At 39.2% G+C, this 18,427-nt stretch overlaps 3 protein-coding genes across 5 annotated transcripts; 1 reads left to right on the top strand and 2 right to left on the bottom strand.

The window, feature by feature from the left end:
• Positions 1–7: 7 nt before the first annotated feature.
• On the bottom strand, positions 8–10,749 carry LOC129786476 (arginine/serine-rich coiled-coil protein 2). Of its 2 annotated transcripts, none has more exons than XM_055821549.1 (5): positions 10,635–10,749; positions 4,086–4,223; positions 1,199–1,300; positions 1,005–1,138; positions 8–869 (listed from the first exon to the last, which is right to left on the bottom strand). In XM_055821549.1, the coding sequence occupies exons 1-5, from the start codon at positions 10,701–10,703 to the stop codon at positions 86–88; spliced, it is 1,227 nt and encodes a 408-aa protein (XP_055677524.1). In that variant the 5' UTR covers positions 10,704–10,749; the 3' UTR covers positions 8–85. The 2 variants fall into 2 exon arrangements, with proteins under 2 accessions (XP_055677524.1, XP_055677525.1); XM_055821550.1 differs by having other exon boundaries at positions 4,086–4,239; positions 10,635–10,724.
• Positions 10,750–11,208: 459 nt separating this feature from the next.
• LOC129786522 (COMM domain-containing protein 4) lies at positions 11,209–15,738 on the top strand. 2 transcript variants are annotated; one of them, XM_055821611.1, is made up of 4 exons: positions 11,209–11,299; positions 13,312–13,452; positions 14,891–15,345; positions 15,484–15,738. In XM_055821611.1, the coding sequence occupies exons 1-3, from the start codon at positions 11,297–11,299 to the stop codon at positions 15,329–15,331; spliced, it is 585 nt and encodes a 194-aa protein (XP_055677586.1). In that variant the 5' UTR covers positions 11,209–11,296; the 3' UTR covers positions 15,332–15,345; positions 15,484–15,738. The 2 variants fall into 2 exon arrangements, with proteins under 2 accessions (XP_055677586.1, XP_055677585.1); XM_055821610.1 differs by having other exon boundaries at positions 14,891–15,738.
• Positions 11,305–12,400, bottom strand: LOC129786518 (leucokinins-like). Its single transcript, XM_055821605.1, has 2 exons — positions 11,871–12,400; positions 11,305–11,795 (listed from the first exon to the last, which is right to left on the bottom strand). Exons 1-2 carry the CDS (start codon positions 12,118–12,120, stop codon positions 11,401–11,403), a joined length of 645 nt encoding a protein of 214 aa, XP_055677580.1. The 5' UTR covers positions 12,121–12,400; the 3' UTR covers positions 11,305–11,400.
• Positions 15,739–18,427: the final 2,689 nt, after the last annotated feature.

The following is an 18,427-nucleotide window of genomic DNA, read 5'->3' as shown; positions in this document are numbered from 1 at the left end:
CAAGGGATGAATTTAGGAATATATATTTTCTTTTTCTTTTTCTTTCCATTGTATTGCTAAATAATGGGGACGACACTTATATAGTTTAGAAGGGACGCTGGGATGAGAAGCCAAAACCAACGCCACGCATTGTGTGCGTCACCTGCCTTGCCACCTCATACTGTTGTTCCATTGTTGAGAAAAGTTCTTCCTGCTTCTTCACCAAATCCACCCCACCGGATGCCGAAGTAGCCCCACTTGCCTTTGGGGGCTCCTTAATGCCCATCAATCGCATAAACTTGGACTGAACCTTCCCATCTTGATCCTGAGAGAATTTGGCTGATTCCCACTTGGCAGCCGCCGCCTGTTCAACGTTGTCACTCTTCTTGTGACTCCACAGGAGCTTTCGCTTCTGCATCTGTTCCGCATAGCGCGATGGATTAACAACGCCGGGATTGTAGTAGCTTGGCAGCTCAATTGCCGCTGTTTCCGTCTTCTTCAGATCTATTCCCATCTTCTCCAGCTGCTGCACCCTCTGCTGTGTCCGCCAATCAAACCTCTCCGTTCGCATGTCTGCAACACTATTAACCGGCACTGATACCGTTGGGATGAGTCCAGGTGATGACGGGAGGGCATGTGCAACAGGTGGAGGGATAGTCGGTGCGGCTGCTACTGCAGCTGCTGCTGCGATGGGAGTTGCAACTGCTTGGGGATTATTCTTCCCATCAGGTGATCTTCGTGATCTCCCGTGTGATCGTGAGCGACTCTTGGAACGTCGACGATCACGACGACTCTCTCGTGAACTCGATCTACGACGCCGTTCACGTGATGATGATCTACGGCGGTGCCTCTCACGATCACGATCGCGTCGTGAATCCTTCTTCCTGTCACTACGAAAATGAATAAATTTTGTTTTATACTTATTATTTGTAGCCTTTTCTGCAATACAATTCGACGTGCCCAAAGATTATGAACCATATTCCTATCTTTTAACACAGGAGTAATAAAAAACGTTTTCTCCCCACCTGTGACGATCCCTGTGTCTACGATCGCGATCTCTATCCTTATCGCGTTTTCTTCCCCTATCTCTGTCTTTCTCTCTGTAATCTCTGGACGAACGATGGTGTTCCTTTGATGATTTGTATCTTGTAGCTTCGCGCTAAATAAAAACAAAAAAACTTTACTTTAGAACCTTTTTTTTTTAACTTCAAAAACAAACCTCATTGTCTGCACTGCGACTCCTCCGACGTTCCCTTGAGCGACTTTTGGCCTTTGGACTTGGAACATCTCTCCCATCACGCGAGGATGTCTCCTCTGACTCCTGTAATGGCAGAAAATACCACAAAAAAAGAAGAAAAAGACATTTTCACATTAGTATGTACAACACTATAGCACTTTCATATTCAACAATGGAAGTGTTTTGGAGAAATATTCATTAAGAAAATGTACTTGAACTATACATTTTTTTTCGCGACAACCGGCAAAAACAAATGCAAAATGTGCAGAATTTCAATGAAAAATCAAAGAAAATTTAAGGAATGTTGGACCTTTTTTTTGCGGCAAAGAAATCCTTTAAAATTCAAAAGAAATTCTTGAATTTTCAAGGATTTCTTGGGCGCACAATTCGGCATTTCACAAAATAAAATTGAATATTTTTTTTTTTGGTTTAAAGGAAAATTTATCACTGCCTTGGACATTCCTAAATGAGAACAAAATAAAATGAGAAAAGGAAAAACTTTCTAAAGAGTTTCAAATTAAGAAAAATTAGCCTATTTTACCCCATTTACTAATAGAAACTCTCTGTAAAAATTGGAGTTTTCTTTAAATTATGCAAATTATGAAATAAATTGTACATAAATTGCTTTCTTTGTTTTTTTTTCTAAGGGAATTGTTTTGGAGAATCATTGTGCAATGTGCAATAAGGCTCGTTGAATGCTTTGTGGAAGGTTTGTTATTTCATTTAAACGATTTTTAATTTTTATTCAAGGATAAATAAATTAATATTAAATTGATAATAGAATTTTTTTTTTAGAATTATTAAAATCGTCAATTTTACGGAAAATCCTTGATAATTTCTCGTAATTTCCTTATCTGTGAAAACTTTTTAAATGAAGAAAGAATCAATTAACCAATTCCCTTATAATTCATAAAGAAAGGTTCACAGAATAATTTCCAAATGAGTTTATTCGTTTCTCACGCTGAAATGAATAAACTCCTTTTCATTCCCCTTTCAAATAATTTAATTTTTCACATTTATTTTCCTTTGTAAAAATATTTTAATGGAAATCACGTAATTCTATCCAAATAAAACCCATTTTAAGGAGAAATTTTTTCCTCTCCCTCTTCTTTAGGATGATTTAGCAAAAGAAAATTGATTTTTCTGTCCTTTCATGGCTTTCCCATATAATTTACGAATGAATTGGTTATTTTGTGATGAAATTGAAAAGCATTCTAATATGCGCCATTTGGAGTGATTGGAAATGAAATTAGGCCATTTATGTGATGCTTTTAGACAGTTCTATTGATTTCCTTTCTATCTGCTCTATGTCTGAATTTCTTTGTATTTAGCACTCAAAGTTTATAAAAATATAGAGCGAGGCTTGAAATAAAAATAATTCAACAATTCTTCTTCAGCTTGTTCTCTGCACATTATCTTACTTAATATTTCTGCTTTCTTTTCTTCTTTAATTTTGTGAAAATTCATTTTTTTTTTTAATAAAAAAAAGAATAAATAAAATAGTGAAATTGTTAAAAGAGTGTATGTACCTAATTTGGTGGAAAACATACTCACGTGGCTGACCCCGTCTTGGGGCTTAATCCCCCGCTTAAAGCGATAGAGTGTGTGTGACGGGGAGCGCGAGGAGGCAGATTTGTGCTGATCAGCATTTGTGGATGGGAGGACAATCAACCAAACAAGTGGCTCAACGTATGGCCAAGCACATCAGATTCGTCTCACTGAGAGACACTCTAGCAATCGTTTCAGTTCTTCATATTGTTGTGAGGAAGATATTCACATTTTTCAATAACAACAACACAGTGGATTGTGTTAATATTCTTCATAATTTTCTTTTTTTTTTGTAAATTGTTTCATAAAAAAAAATCTTATTTTGTACGGGGTGGGTGCATTTTATGTACATAGATAAAATGCATTCTGTGGATTTTCTTTTTCATGGAGAGAGAAATCCTCAAAATTTGTTGGGGGGGGGGGGGGAAGAATTTGAAGAATTGAGACTATTTTTTGAAGATTTTCTTTCTTTCTTTTCAACGAAACCCTTAGGAAGATGATTAAGTTCCTTACAGCCTTACTTTAATTTTAAGGGGGGTCTCTTGGATTAGAATTTACTTATTTTTTTTTATATTGTAATTTTTCTTAAACTTGATTTTCCAATGTTGTTTACATTTAAAGCCTAATTTTTGAAGTGTAAGAAAATCATTTTCCGCCATCTTAAGTGCGACGCCATCTTATGATTTTCCGACTTTTCCACACAACTGCCCTAAAACACAAAAGTAGGTTTTTCTCAGGATCTACTGGATGGATTTTGATGGGGTAAAAAGCAAATGAAAGAGGAAGCATCAACGAACAATGTACCAGAATAGATTTTGGAATTTCGAATTTGAATCTGAGAAAAATATTCTTGTGCACTTTTCACAGCTTCTGAATGGAAATTCAAAAATTCGCTCCGGTACATTGTTCATTGATGTTTCTCCTTTCATTTGCTTTTTACCCCATCAAAATCCATCCAGTAGATCCTGAGAAAAACCTAACCTTTGTGTTTTGAGGAATATCATAAGCTCTCTTCAATAATAAGTCTTTAAATGTGACCAACACCTGAAAACCAAGTTTAAGAAAAACTCTAAGAAAAATAAAAATATTTAATTTCATCAGCTCTCAAAAGAGACCCCCTTTAATCTTTCAACTGCAAGACCCCTAATCATCTTCCGGAGGTCTCTCAATGGGGGAAGGGGGGAACCAGAATAAATTGTAGATAAATTCCCGGAGGAGAGAAACTACCAATGATGAAGACAAGGGTGGTTTGAACGAGAACTTTTGCAAGCCTTTTGATTGAGAGAGAGACAAATAAAAGCAATTTTTTCTTATCATTTACCTCACTCATGTCCATCTGCACACTCTCATAGTTGGTATCGTCCTTCTTGGGCCTCTTGGTAGCCTCACCCTGACTTCCGGACATGCTCCAGGGGTTGTCGCCTCTGCGTGCACCGTCGCGACTCTTTGATGAATCATCCTAAATTAATGGGCGACTATTCAGGAAATGCAAACAGCAAATGTTGTTATTATCTCAGCTCAGACAGAAATTAATGGAATTGCATTGTGCTTCTTCTTCATCATCTTTGTCACCACCACCCCCTCCAGAGGTGATCAAAACAAAGCAAATTCCCGGAATTTTCCATTCTTCCCCTCAAAAAAAAATCTCAAACGCAGCAATTTGCATCCAAAGATTTTGATGACATTTCTCTCATTTTTTTTGTCACGATTGGAAGTGAAATTTGTGAAAATTTAAATTTGATCTTAGTGAGTGTGTGAAATAAAAAAAGTAGAACAAAAATTTAGAGTGAAAAGAGTGCAGTGAAAAGATCGAAGAAAAAGAGAATTTTAAGAAAAGGACATAAAAAAATAGATTGGGCGCCCATCTCGCGAGTGTAGTGTATTGTGACGGAAGAGGGCTTCAACAAGAACAGCAACATAAGGTAGGCTCTACCATTTTGGTCACTATCGAACCGGAGAAAAAGGGACCCAGCGCCCAGCATTCCATCTTGAAAATTCCCTCCTCACAATGCCACCTAAGAGAGGTGCCCCCGGCCTCCGCGCCACTATTGGCGACGCCACCGCATCCACCAAAAATATTCGCGACTTCTTCCAATCACTCAGCCAAGAAGATCTGCAATGCTCCACAAATGCTGCCACAATCCAGGGCAAATTAGATAGGCTCTCATTGATGCAAGAGAGGTTTTGTGATGCCCGTGATAAATTGAATGAAGCCCAGAGAACCCCAGAAGAGATTGAAAATGATTCCCAAGCTGAAATAGAATTCTTGGCGGCATTTGAAACCGCGGAAGATATCGGTATGATGAAGCGCGCTGAGATGAAGACCTTTAATGATGAGCATCGTGCCAATAACGACATCATGGCCAGGCTTACTCACGCGATTGAAATTATGTCCGTAAACCATTCCCAATCTGCCCAGCACCCCAAGAATCATGTGAAACTGCCCCAAATTACCCTTCCAGAGTTCAGTGGCAAATATTCCGAGTGGATGGGATTCCGAGACATTTTTGTTTCCACTGTGCATGAGAATTCAAATCTCCCTGATGCCGTGAAAATCCAATACCTGAAATCATCGGTGAAAGGGCAAGCATCTTCACTGGTGAAGCATCTTGCAACCACTGCCGAAAATTATCCCATCGCCTGGCAAATGCTCACTGAACGTTTCGAGCGTCCCGCAAATATTGCTATGGATTATGTCCGTCGACTAATTTCCCTCCCAAAAATCCAAACCGCCAATAAAGACAATGTTCGAGAGCTTACTGCTCAATGCCACGAAATTCTTCAGGCCTTAGATTCCCTAAAGGTCACTGAACGTGATCTCTGGATTATCAGTCTTATCTACGATAAACTCGATGCCGAATCTCAATCCCAATGGAATAAGGACTCCCCTGAAGGCATTCCCTCCTGGAATGATTTCTATAAATTTCTGGATAAGCGAAGTGAAGTTCTCGAGAAGTCTCCTGCCTTAGATTCGGTGGTCAATAATATTAAATCGGAAACCTCGAAAGCCAAGACCACTCCATGGTCAAAGAAAAATACCACGAATATTGTGAACAGTACAATTGTCAATGGTTGCTCTCTGTGCCCAGGAGAGAATCATCCAATTTTCCGCTGCAGCGCTTTCACTGCGAAATCCCCAAATGATCGATTGCAACACATTCGCACAATGAAGTTGTGTCGCCAATGTCTTACCGATATCCACATGACCAACACCTGCGCGTTCAGAAAATGCAAGAAATGTGATGGGAAACATAACATACTCCTCCATGATGCTTTCGCGAATTCCACAGCTCCATCCGTCCCAAAGGATGATCCAAAATCATCCAAAGAATCAGCCCCAGAAAATACAGTCCAAAAATCCAATGTTGGTAAGGAAAATGTACCAACCGCCAGTATTACAACCAATGTGAATACTGCCAATGTTTCCCACAAAACTCAAGTGTTCCTTGGCACTGTTGTTGTTAGAATTCTGGACAAAGATCGAAACGTTCATCTCTGCAGAGCTCTTCTTGATAGCGGTGCGCAACGGAGCATCATCACTCAGAGTCTGTGCGATAAACTTCGCATCCCAAAGAAATCGGTGAGCATAACCGTGTCTGGAGTCGCCAATAGGCTCTGTGGCGCAAAACATCTCGTGAATGCTACCATTTTCCCACGTCATGCAGAAGATTACATCAATCTTGACTGCTTGGTGATGCCATCGATCAATGGAAATATGCCAAACTGGAAGGTCAACCCAGCAGACTTCAATATTCCGCCAGACATAGTTCTGGCAGATCCTGATTACCACGTACCTCGACCGGTAGATCTTCTCATCGGTGGTGATAGGTACTGGAGAATTGTCCTAGATAATCAAGTATCATTGGGACCCAAGATGCCAATCCTGAAGAACACCACATTCGGTTATGTGATCGTTGGAGAACATGAAATCAGCCAAAATGATGGAAACTCTAATGATGACGACAAGGTCAATCTGAATGTTGTAACTATTGAAGAACTTGATTCAACTCTTCGCGCCTTCTTTGAAATGGAAGAAGTTCCTGCAGATAAACCCATTTCAAAGGAACATGAAGAGGCAGAGAAATGGTTTGTCGAAACTCACACACGAAATCCTGAAGGTCGATTCGTCGTGCATCTCCCTTTCCGAAAAGATTCTCCTCCCCTAGGAGAATCTCGATCCCAAGCTATAAGTCAGTGGCTTCGTACTGAAAAACGCTTAGCACAACATCCCATCCTCAGAGATATCTACAATGAGACCATGAAGAATTATCTAGCCAACAATTGGATGGAACCCGTTCCTCCAGGAGAACTTATGAAGCGACCATGTTTCTACCTACCACACCACATTGTGTACAAGAAAGGTGCACCATTGTCCAAAGCCCGAGTCGTCTTTAATGCTGGTGCTAAGTCATCAAGTGGTGCTAGTCTAAATGATGCTCTTCTTATCGGTGCTGCAGTCCAATCTGATTTGTACTCCATTCTAATACGATTCCGCCTCAAACAGTACACCATGACTACAGACATCTCAAAAATGTATCTACAACTGAAACTCTACTTACCTGATGCCGATTACCAACGCATTATTTTCCGTGCTAGTCCACAAGACCCAATTCAAGAATTCAGAATCACATCTGTTTGTTTTGGAGTTGCATCATCAGCTCATCATGCCACCCGAGCACTCAAACAATTGGCTGATACATATGAGAAGGAATTTCCACTTGCTGCGAGAGCCATCAGAGAACATTTCTATGTTGATGATGGGCTAATAACCGCTGATTCTCTCCAAGAAGCTCTAGAAACGCAGAAGCAGCTCCTTGAACTATTTGCATCCGCTGGATTCCATTTGAGCAAGTGGACATCCAATAATCCCGATTTACTGATCAACATCCCACCAGAAGATCGCCAGGACTGCATGAAGGAAATCTCAGGAAATGTGAAGGCCTTGGGAATTACATGGAATCCCAAAAATGATGTCTTCAATTTTGCAGCTCCTAAAATGTCAGATGGACCTGTGACTAAGAAAACCCTCGTTTCTGACGTAGCAAAACTCTTTGATCCTCTCGGTTTAATTGGACCGGTAATTACTGATGCTAAGATTCTCATGCAGGAAGTTACCCGTCGAAAATTGGATTGGGAAGAGGAACTACCAATGGATTTGCTTGAGAAATGGCAGACATTCAAGAGTCGCCTGAAGGATGTGGAATCAATTTCTGTACCTCGTTGGATTTCTCCAATGGAAGCACCCAAAATTCAACAACTGCATGGATTCTGCGACAGTAGTAAACTTGCACACGGTGCTGCAATTTACTTGGTCAGTATCAACACAGAGACAAATGAAATTACCTCCAAATTGATGACTTCAAAATCACGAGTCAATCCAATTGATCCCATTACCATTCCCCGGAGCGAACTCTGTGGTGCTGCACTTTGTGCTAAACTCATGGCAAAAGTTAGCAAAGAGTCCGGCATTTCCGACTGCTATTATTGGACTGATTCTGAGATTGTCCTACATTGGATTAATTCTCCACCAAAGGATTGGAAGATCTTTGTCTCCAATCGTGTACGTGACATTCAAAACATTTCTGATGTGAAGAAATGGAGACATGTTCCATCAACAGAAAATCCCGCTGATATAATTTCCCGTGGAGCAACGCCAAAGCAACTTGCTGATTCCCAGCTATGGTGGAATGGACCGACGTGGCTCAGTCAAGATTCTTCATCATGGCCACCTCCTTTTACCAAGCATTCTCTCACGAATGAGGAAGCTGCCATCAATCTAACAAATGAAGAGAACAGCAATGGATTCTCTCAATTTGTGACTGCACATTCCAAGTACATGCGTCTGCTACGCGTTACCGCATATTGCTTGAGATTCAAGAAAAATCTACGTTCCAACCCTGAAGATCGTTCTCTCGGTCCACTGTCACCTGAAGAACTAGATGAAGCCCTCAATTGTCTGTTGCGTCAAGAGCAATCAGAGAAATATCCTGATATATTCGAAGCAATAAATTCTGGTCAAATCCTAACCAGCAAGAAATGGAAATCGATTGCTCAATTCAATCCTTACATCGATCCCAAAGGAGTGATAAGATTTGGTGGTCGTATTGAACGTGCAGCAATTCCGTATGATGCCAAACATCCGATTCTTCTACCGAAAGGACATCTTTCTGAGTTAATATTTCGTCATGAACACCTTCGCAATCTCCATGCCGGACCTCAATTACTTCTCAGCACAATTCATCAAAGATTCTGGGCTATTAGTGGACGGTCCATCGCTCGTAAGATCACTCGAAGCTGTGTTTGTTGTTTTCGACGTGAGCCTCGTTTCCTTCATCAGCAAATGGGACAATTGCCAGAGTCAAGAGTTAATCTCGAGAGTCCGAATGACCTATTCAAACATGTAGGTATCGATTTCATTGGACCTTTTAAAATGAGAATGACTATACGAGGAGCAGCCACTCGACCAGTTTGGATTTGCATTTTTGTTTGCCTCGCAGTCAAAGCAATTCATTTGGAATTGGTGACGAGTCTTTCTACTGAAGCTTTCATAGCTGCCTTTCGCCGTTTCACAAGTCGAAGATCATCTCCAGCTGAAGTTTATTCTGATAATGGGAAGAATTTCATTGGCGCTGAAAGGGAGTTGAGGAGACTTTTGTTCCAAGAGCAAGGACAACGTGAAATTGTTGATGCCACTTCCGGCGATGGCATAAAATGGCATTTCCAACCAGCAGCATCTCCACACCATGGTGGAATTTATGAAGCAAATATAAAATCCGTAAAATACCACCTGAAACGAGTAATTAAGGATGAACCTTTGAGCTATGAGGAATGGCTTACAGTGATTAATCAGGTGGAGGCAGTCCTTAATAGTCGCCCATTGACTGAACAACCAATTTCACCCGTTGACGACATTCAGCTTACACCTGGACACTTCATTGCTCATAAACCATTGAATGCACTTCCGGATCCATCACTGGAACATCTCCCTACAAATCGATTGTCTAGATGGCAATTGTGTCAACAAATGATGCAAAATTTCGCAAAGAGATGGAAGACCGAATATCTCCGACTTCTCACGAAGAGGAATAAATGGTTGAAGCTCGGAGACAATTTGAATATAGGAGATGTCGTTATCTTTCATGATGAACGATTCCCATCTCAACGTTGGCCACTAGGCCGTATTATAGCAGTTCACCCAGGCAGTGATAATTTGGTGAGAGTTGCTACTATTAGAACCACTCGTGGGGAATACACGAGATCTGTGGAGAAAATCGCTAAGCTGCCGATCCATCTTTAATTTGCTACGTTCCAAGTTCCATGTTTATTAGTCCTATTCAGAGGACGTGTTATTGTTCAGATCATCAAGAAGATCAGCCCGGGGAGTATGGAAGTGAAATTTGTGAAAATTTAAATTTGATCTTAGTGAGTGTGTGAAATAAAAAAAGTAGAACAAAAATTTAGAGTGAAAAGAGTGCAGTGAAAAGATCGAAGAAAAAGAGAATTTTAAGAAAAGGACATAAAAAAATAGATTGGGCGCCCATCTCGCGAGTGTAGTGTATTGTGACGGAAGAGGGCTTCAACAAGAACAGCAACATAAGGTAGGCTCTACCAACGATGGACCTCAAAATAGCCACCACACATCCGGTCACACAGTGCACACAATCTCTCGCACTCTCCCTCCATAATTATTATAAGTCTAATTTTAGTAATTGGCAAAAAATCAATAAAAAGCCATTGAAAATTTTTCGGGAGATTTTTTTTGCACATGAAATTCCATGAGAAATTTTCCACATAGCTGGAAAATTTCAACGCCAATCGCTCACTCACATCCCAAATAAAGTTCATTCGATTAATTAATGCAATTATTTACCCTCTTCTTGGTGCAATTATCCATTATTTCTGGCTCATCTTCACTACTATAGTTCACTATGGAGTCCATATTGTGTCTCTTCTTCTTCTTCTTTTTTCAGTATTCTCTTGACGTCTTTTCAAATCCCGTCTGCCCACCCGAGGTCACTGCAAACACTTTAAAGAGGGCGCTTCGAACCAGGACGAAGAAAGTACGCGTACAAGGGGAAAATCAATTTTTCTCAATTTTCTCGCGTTTTCCGCTGAATTTTTCAACCAGAAGTAATTCTTTTACAATCAGGAAGCGACGCTGTGTCGATTGGTATCAAAAATTCAGAAAGTTCGCAAAAATCCATTTCCGAGAAAACCGAGTCGTGTAAAATCCCCAACCGTCAAAATTCCCTCCAGCCCCAATTTCAGCACACAGGGACTCCCCAGAGACTCCAGAGCACCCGTAAGTGCCCCAGGAGCCCCAAAAAATGTGTTTTGTGCCCAAAAATTAAAAGAAAATCAAGAAAAATCACGAATTTGTGAAAAAGCAAAAAAACTATCCGTTAAAGTTCAAACTGCACGTGTTCAGTGAACTTCACGGTTATTGTTTGTTTACCTTTTGGAAGTTTTTTTTTGCGAGAGAAAAAAAATAACAATTTCCGACCGAGAAAAGTGCTGGAAAATCAGTGAAAAATGGTGAGTTTGCTCCTAGAATCATTTGACATGGATATTTATTTGCATGACGCTTCAAATTTACACTTATTTACGGAGGACTGACATGGAAAAAGAGGTGATTTCTAGTAAAAGTCATAGGGCGAATCCATCGCGGCTCTCTTTCCGCCCCAGGAGTGAAATGGGGTCCTTGTGATGATCCTGTACGCACCACTGTCCAGATTCACTTGGTGCCTCTTCCCACCCCAGGAGTGAAACTTTATTTTCTTCCCCACAACCTTCTCATCGCTGCGTTTATCCGCAGGGTTGGTGAGAAGGTCTGTCTCACAGCCTCGCCGGAGGCTGCGTTCTATGCCCTCCGTGGACACGGGGTCCATGACGTAGGCTGTAAAATCCAAGTAGATGTCCAGAATGTCCAGGAGATTCTTTTTGGGGTCTGTTGGGAGGCGGGTTTCGGCGTGATTTTCCGCTGTGGGTGGTTGAAGCTTCTCAATTAGGTGCTGAATGTCCGGGGAGTGATCTGTTGCGATGGTAGCGGTGATGTGATTAGGATAGGGGGGTGTTGGGTAGGGTGGTGGTGGTGGTTGGGACTCACCGGGGAATTGAGGAGTGGAGTATTCCTCAAAGATTCTCAGCAAATCACAAGATCCGGGTAATTTTCCAAAGAGATGAATAATGAATCGTCGATACTGATTGATTCTCTCCTCCAGACTCTGAATACGCTGTATATTGCTGTAGGTCCACGGGGAAATACCCACACCCACATCCCCGTGGTACTCCGCACTGACACAAAGTCCACAGAGAACGGTGAGAAATGCAAGTGGAAACATTCGGAGAAATAGCATTTTTGCTAAAGGCGGGGGCGCGCACTCTTTGCGAGAAAATTGACTTGTGCTCCACTTGGGAATTTTTGTCTTCTTACTCCTTGAGCATCACCGTGAAAAGCGAGCACTTTATCCTGCGTCGACTAGAGTCACACTGAAGGCGCACCAATGTGAGCTGTGTCCTTTTATATGAAGCTCCCAGATCATTCCAATCAGAAGTCACTGAAGCGAACACCTCTCCAGCGGAACTCGTGAGCGGACGAGAGATGTGAGGGAGGACACTTTGGCGAAAGCTTTTAATGATCTCATTTCCTTCTAAGTTATTAATTTCAAATATTTCGTCAAAGATAGCCTCATTCACATTTACTATACTTAGCACAGCTCATTTATAGGCAACATTCCCTTTTGCATTACAATGGGTTTCCACACAATGTGCGAAGGATGTGTGCCCCCCTGGAGGGATGGATACTTTACTTTGGGATTAAAAGTGTCCACAAATTGATTTGTGCAACTGATAGCACATTGACTCTTCACCCTCAATTACGAAGCGCACGTGATTGTCGCGAAGAGGAAGTTTGATCCTTTTTTCCTTCAGAGGATTTACAAGAGAAAAGGGTGAAGGTCACGACGAAATCCACAAAAGGGGTGCGATTAAAAAAACAACAAATAAATAAATAAATTTTCCAAACATTTAATTTCCTCCAATACATTTAGCTAATGGGATTGAGAGCTAGAGAGCTGTCTCCTCACCGATGAAATATCGCAGAAAGTGTTGATTGGGGAAAATATTTATGTAAAATGAGAGAAATGAAACCGAGTGAGCAAATATTAACTTTTGCAACTAATTTCCAAATTTTACGCACGAATTCACACGTACTTCACCCTCCCGCCCCTCTCTCAGTACGCGTCCAAAAGTATCATTTTAAAGTGCCCCCGGAATGCTTCTGACGACACAAGAATATCCATTCCGTGGGTGGGAGCGTCATCCTTCCGTGAAAAAAAGGGGTTTGCTGGGAGAATGGGTTGAAATTTCCTCACACAGAATAACCTCCGCGGGGCTCATTTGGACAAGACCGATGATGGTTAAATAGAAAAAGTTTCCAAAGATCCTTTTGACTTGAAAGGGAACCACACACACACACCCCAAAAAACGGCGGGAAAGTCACTTGAGGAGGAGGAATGAAAAAAAAACCTCTTCATTCCCTTTTGCAGAAATTTCGCTTTTGCGGCGATGGTGATTGTCCTGACTGGATCCTTGCTGAAATTCATTCAACACTCTCTGTGCTCAGTTCCGTAAAACTGCGTGTCCTGGCACAGATGGTTGCCAAGTGTGTCCTTGGTGAGGATATTCCGGTGAGTTTCTTTCTTCTGCAACCAAAAAAAACGAAGTTTTTAGAGGAGACTGGGGCTCTGTGAACAAATTGATACAATTTTTAATTTCGAAAAATGTTCTTAAAATAAAAAAAAATATTATTAATAAACATTTTTTATTACTTATTGACTTCTGAAGAATATTTATTCCAAAACTGAAAAATGCTGATATTGAAAATACTAAATCTTTATCAATTTTTCACAGAAAAATGCAAAAAAAAAATTTAAATTATTCCTGTCTTAAAATTGAATCAATATCAATCATTAAACTCCTAGAATTTCCATTTTATTGATCTTTCTAATCTTATCTCTAATGATTATTTATTAAACACACTAAAAAATACAAAATCTTGGATTTTTTTTCTAAACACGTAAACTGATTTTTTAACCCAGTCATCGTCTTTCCAACATTGGGCCATTTTCAAAATTTTGCTGAATAAATAAAAACAAATTTCTTGGATTCATAATTTAAAAAAAAAATTAGGGGAGACCGGGGTTAAAAAGTCACTTAAGGGTTTAGAAAAAGCTCAAAATATCATATTTCCCAAACAGATAAAGCGAATTTCTTTAGGAAATTTACTGCCCTACAACTCTTTCTCAAATCATTTTGTTCTATCTAGCTAGGAAATATGTTATTTTACGCTTTTTCCAAACCCTTAAGTGACTTTATTAACCCCGGTCTCCCCTATAGAAGTTCTGAGAAAAATTGGTGGACTTTAAATAATTTTCTGGGCAGTCTGGGCATGATTCTTTCCGTATTTGACCTTTTAAACTCTATCGTTATCCTACTTTTTCATTCAAGAATAAAGAAAAATACTTATCCTGTAAAAAAGAATGCAATTTTTATGTAATATAATATCTTCTTAATTTTTTTTAAATAACTGTTTCTATTCCGGAAGTTTAAATGGTAAGTTCCGGACGAAAAAATAGGGAATTTTTTCCTTATTTTTAACTATTTCAACAATAAAGTTTTTTTGTGTATAAACTCAAGTCTCGGAACGTGCGCAAGATTGAACGTAATGCTTTCCGGGACATTCATTAAAGAATGTAGGCTGAATGTGCCCACAAAGATAAAATAGATTTTTCCGGGAGCTCAATGTCTAAAGAACTACTAACAAAAAAATTTTTTAATGTTTTTTTTATGTATTAAGGAAATTACATTAAATTATGAAGAATGGAAAAAATATCTTTTATTTTTAGGACCTAGTCTGAAACAACAAAATTTTCTTTTCATTTTTATTTAATAACTCACCTAGCCCTAGTTTCCTCTATTATTATTTAATAAATTTTTAATGAATTTCTCAGTCTTTTGTCTTAAAAAATCAGCCAAGAATTTAAGCAAAATTAATTAATTAAAATCATTTTAAAAATAAAAAAAATACTTCAGTAAAGGGATATCAAATGCAAAAAAAAATTTTAGGAAGAAAAACTCTTCGATACAATGTCTGCCAATAAAATGGATGCAAGATCAGCACGATCGGCATTTTCCTGCCTTCGCTTTCTCCTTACAAGTGCCGTCCGGCACAACACTCCACCATCAATCTTTGAGACAGAACTCCAGCAATTGGGGCTACCGAAGGAACATTCAGCAGCAATCTGTAGGACTCAGGGGGAGTACTCCGAGAGGCTGCAGCAATACCTCGATAGTCAGTGTCTCAGTGTCAATGAATTGGGGGATGTGGAGTGTGTGCCCTCACAAACCCAGCCGGATTGCGTGAATCTGAGTTTGGGCATTGAGAATGAGATCATCAATGGGATGCCACAGAAGACCCATCACACTGTCACCATTCACAAATGTCAGCTGCCGCTTTTGATAGGGGAGCTCAAGGCAGCACGGGATGTGATGGAGAAGCTCACATAGGCAGGGGACAGGGGGTAAGTGTGAATATAGGGAAAATTCTATGCAGGGCGGGGGGTGAGTCTTGTCTAACTTTCTGTATGTGTCTCATCCATAAAACATTGAAAAATCGTGTTATCGATCAATTTTTTCGCCATTTTCATGATTTTATTAAGTGGATACGTTTCCATAAATATGTACCATCATCCGGGAAGGCACACGGTGCATACAAGCTACCCATATAAAGAGGAAAAGGAACATATGTCGACATCATATATTTGATGATAAGGGCCAACAGGGTGATGTCACACACTTCCTTCCTCGACAATTCCACCAAATAATCATTATCTTTGCCGGAAAGAATTTTTTTCAACGTTCTTTATGAACAAAATTTGGAAAATAAATTGAATAAAAATAAATTTAAAAATTGAGAGATTTTTTTCTTTTAAATGTTTGAAGATATATTTTTTTAAATAAATATATTTCAGTTTAGCTGTGAAAGGAACCAAACTGTGGTGGATTACATTCATGTAACACGTGCTGTAGTGTGGGGGATGTTGGGTCTTGTGAATAGTAACGACCCAGTAATGAGTAAATGATGACTTTTAACACTGTTAATGTTCAATATTATCAGGTGTGCGTGTGTGATTGAAAGATTGTGCAAAAGAACAGCGTGCAGAATGAATTTTCATGAATTTTTCTTTATGTTTAATTAAAACAGAACCTTTTGCTGTTTAGTAAATCCCATTTATTCCCTTTGGAATAATAAATATTCCTCAAACTCACTGGCAAAGAATTTGCTATAATTGATAAAAAAAAATGTACTGGTAAGCTGACCAAGCTTAAGAGAGCTGTGTTTCTTTCAGTGTACCAATTTTGTGAGCGCAAACTATAACGCGAAATTAGTTTAAATACGCTCAAAGTCGGGAAAAGTAGAAAATTCATACCCTAAGAAATCTTTAAAACGCCATATCTCGGGAACGGCTCCATAGATTTTCGAGTTTGAGCTATCGTTGGAAAGGTCTTAATCTCAACTATAACATATTAAAATATGAAGTAAATCGATAAAAGCATTTTCGAAATATTCGAATTCAAAATTTTCGAAAATTTTGATTTTGGCTTTAGCGCCTCTCGCGGTCATTTTTCGAAGTTGCAATGTTCTAGATATTTGTAGGGTTTCCCGAAACCTTTCATTTGCGCTTAAGTTGATCAAAATCGGACTTGTAGAACCCGAGATATGACATGTCAAAATTTGGAACTCAATATTTTCAAAATGGCGACATAATTTTTTTTTATTTATTTTTATAAATAGATGTTATAGTAGGCTATAATATATCAAAAAATGAAGCATATCGATAATGGCGTTTACGAGATATTCATCGAAAACTCATCGAAAATTTTGTTTTTGACTTTTGGCCACCTAGCGGTCACTTTTGAAACTTCGGATGTTCTAGAGAGTTGTAGGGTTTGTTGAGAGCTTTCATTGAGCCCGAGTTGATCAAAATCGGTTAAGCCGTTTTCGAGTTATAGTCGATTTTCGATGAAAAATTGTGGCGGCATTATTGACTAAACGGCTTGACCGATTTTCGAAAATGTGGTATCGTTGGAAAGGTATTGATGTCCCCTACAACATATAAAAATTTCAGATTTTTAGATATTACAGGGGCTGAGATATAACGAAAACAAAAATTTTAAGGTTATTCAAAATGGCGGACGGGGGGGTGGGGGGGTGGATTTGACATCATAATCGGATGTCTTCCAGTCGATATTTAAACTTTGCCGTTTACCGCAAGTCTCTATCTATCACCGTTCTCTCGCAATTTAGCGTTATACTACGGACGGCCGGACAGCCGGACGGCCAGGAAAATCTTATTTTTGGCGCATACGTTTTTTGGAATGTGGGGACCCTAATTCGTGCTCATCCCAAGTTTCAGCCCGATCTGACGACTTTCGATTTTGCTCGGTATGAAGTAAAATTAATAAATTCTCCAAAGAAAATGATACTAAAATCCTCAATGACAAACTTTGGCTGCATTTAATCGCCAATCTCATGCATTTGTGTCCCCTTTGGCTTTTTATGCGGTTGATTGAAGGGTAAATGGAGGGAAAACATAAGCCCGGTGCAGTATTAATTCTCTTTTAATAGCCCAAACATTTACACTTATGTAAATTTATTTTTGTAAAGAGGAAAACACCAAAAATCCGCCCCCGATTTGCCACGTGGCACAAATTGTAAGGCCACGTGCCACCGGGCGAATGGGAGCAATGAGAGTGCGAAAATGCTAAAGCCATGTAAATACAAGAAAACACAACAAATCCTTTTCCATCGAAATGCACTACGCGAAGGATTGTTTGTTGTAAATAAAATGATTACACGCATAATTTGATTACATTTCCAAGCGAGCGACACACATCAAGTGTTTCAAATAAATGGTTAACTCGTGGGTTATAAAATGAAGGAGGAGAATGAGAGAGGATAAAGGATTGGCGCGAGGATATTTTTTTCGTGGGTTAAAGAAGGGTTGGGGGATGTTTTTTTTTCCTCTTAAATTGTCTGCACAAGCGATCGAGGTTATTTATAAATAATGCACCATTTCCAGTTCATTGGCACTATGTATTCCATTTCAATGGTATATGAGTAGCGTATCGAGGAGTTTTCTGTATCATGAAAAATCATTTGGGAAAATCCTGTAAATCAAATTGAGTGGAAGTATTGAATATTTCGTCGTCTCTAAATTTTGGCACAAATATTGAAAGAGGACGCGAAGAGGGTGAAAGAAAATTTACAACATTGATTTTCAATTTCATCTCTTTGCTCTTATTTAAAATTGAACATATATGGAAGTACCGACAATGTAACTAAAGGAGCTTATTCACTGTTGTATGGGAAAATTTCTCCTTTGATAAAAATATCAGAACATGATCATTTTTCTAGTAAATAAAAAAAATCACAAGAAACTGCTAAAGGCGTAGATTCTGATAAAAATCTTTTTCTTTTCTAACGACTTAAAAGTTTGTTGTAAGATTTTGACAGATGGAGTTTTTTAAATCGTTCTGTTGTCGTTCTATAAAAGAAATAATAATAAAAGAATAAAGTTGTTCCAAAAAACAGTTAGAAAG

The sequence above is a fragment of the Lutzomyia longipalpis genome, chromosome 1 (genome assembly GCF_024334085.1).
Source record: "Lutzomyia longipalpis isolate SR_M1_2022 chromosome 1, ASM2433408v1".
NCBI classification, from domain to species: domain Eukaryota; kingdom Metazoa; phylum Arthropoda; class Insecta; order Diptera; family Psychodidae; genus Lutzomyia; species Lutzomyia longipalpis.
The sequence above is the reverse complement of the archived record's forward strand: the minus strand, read 5'-3'. Positions and strand labels throughout refer to the sequence as shown.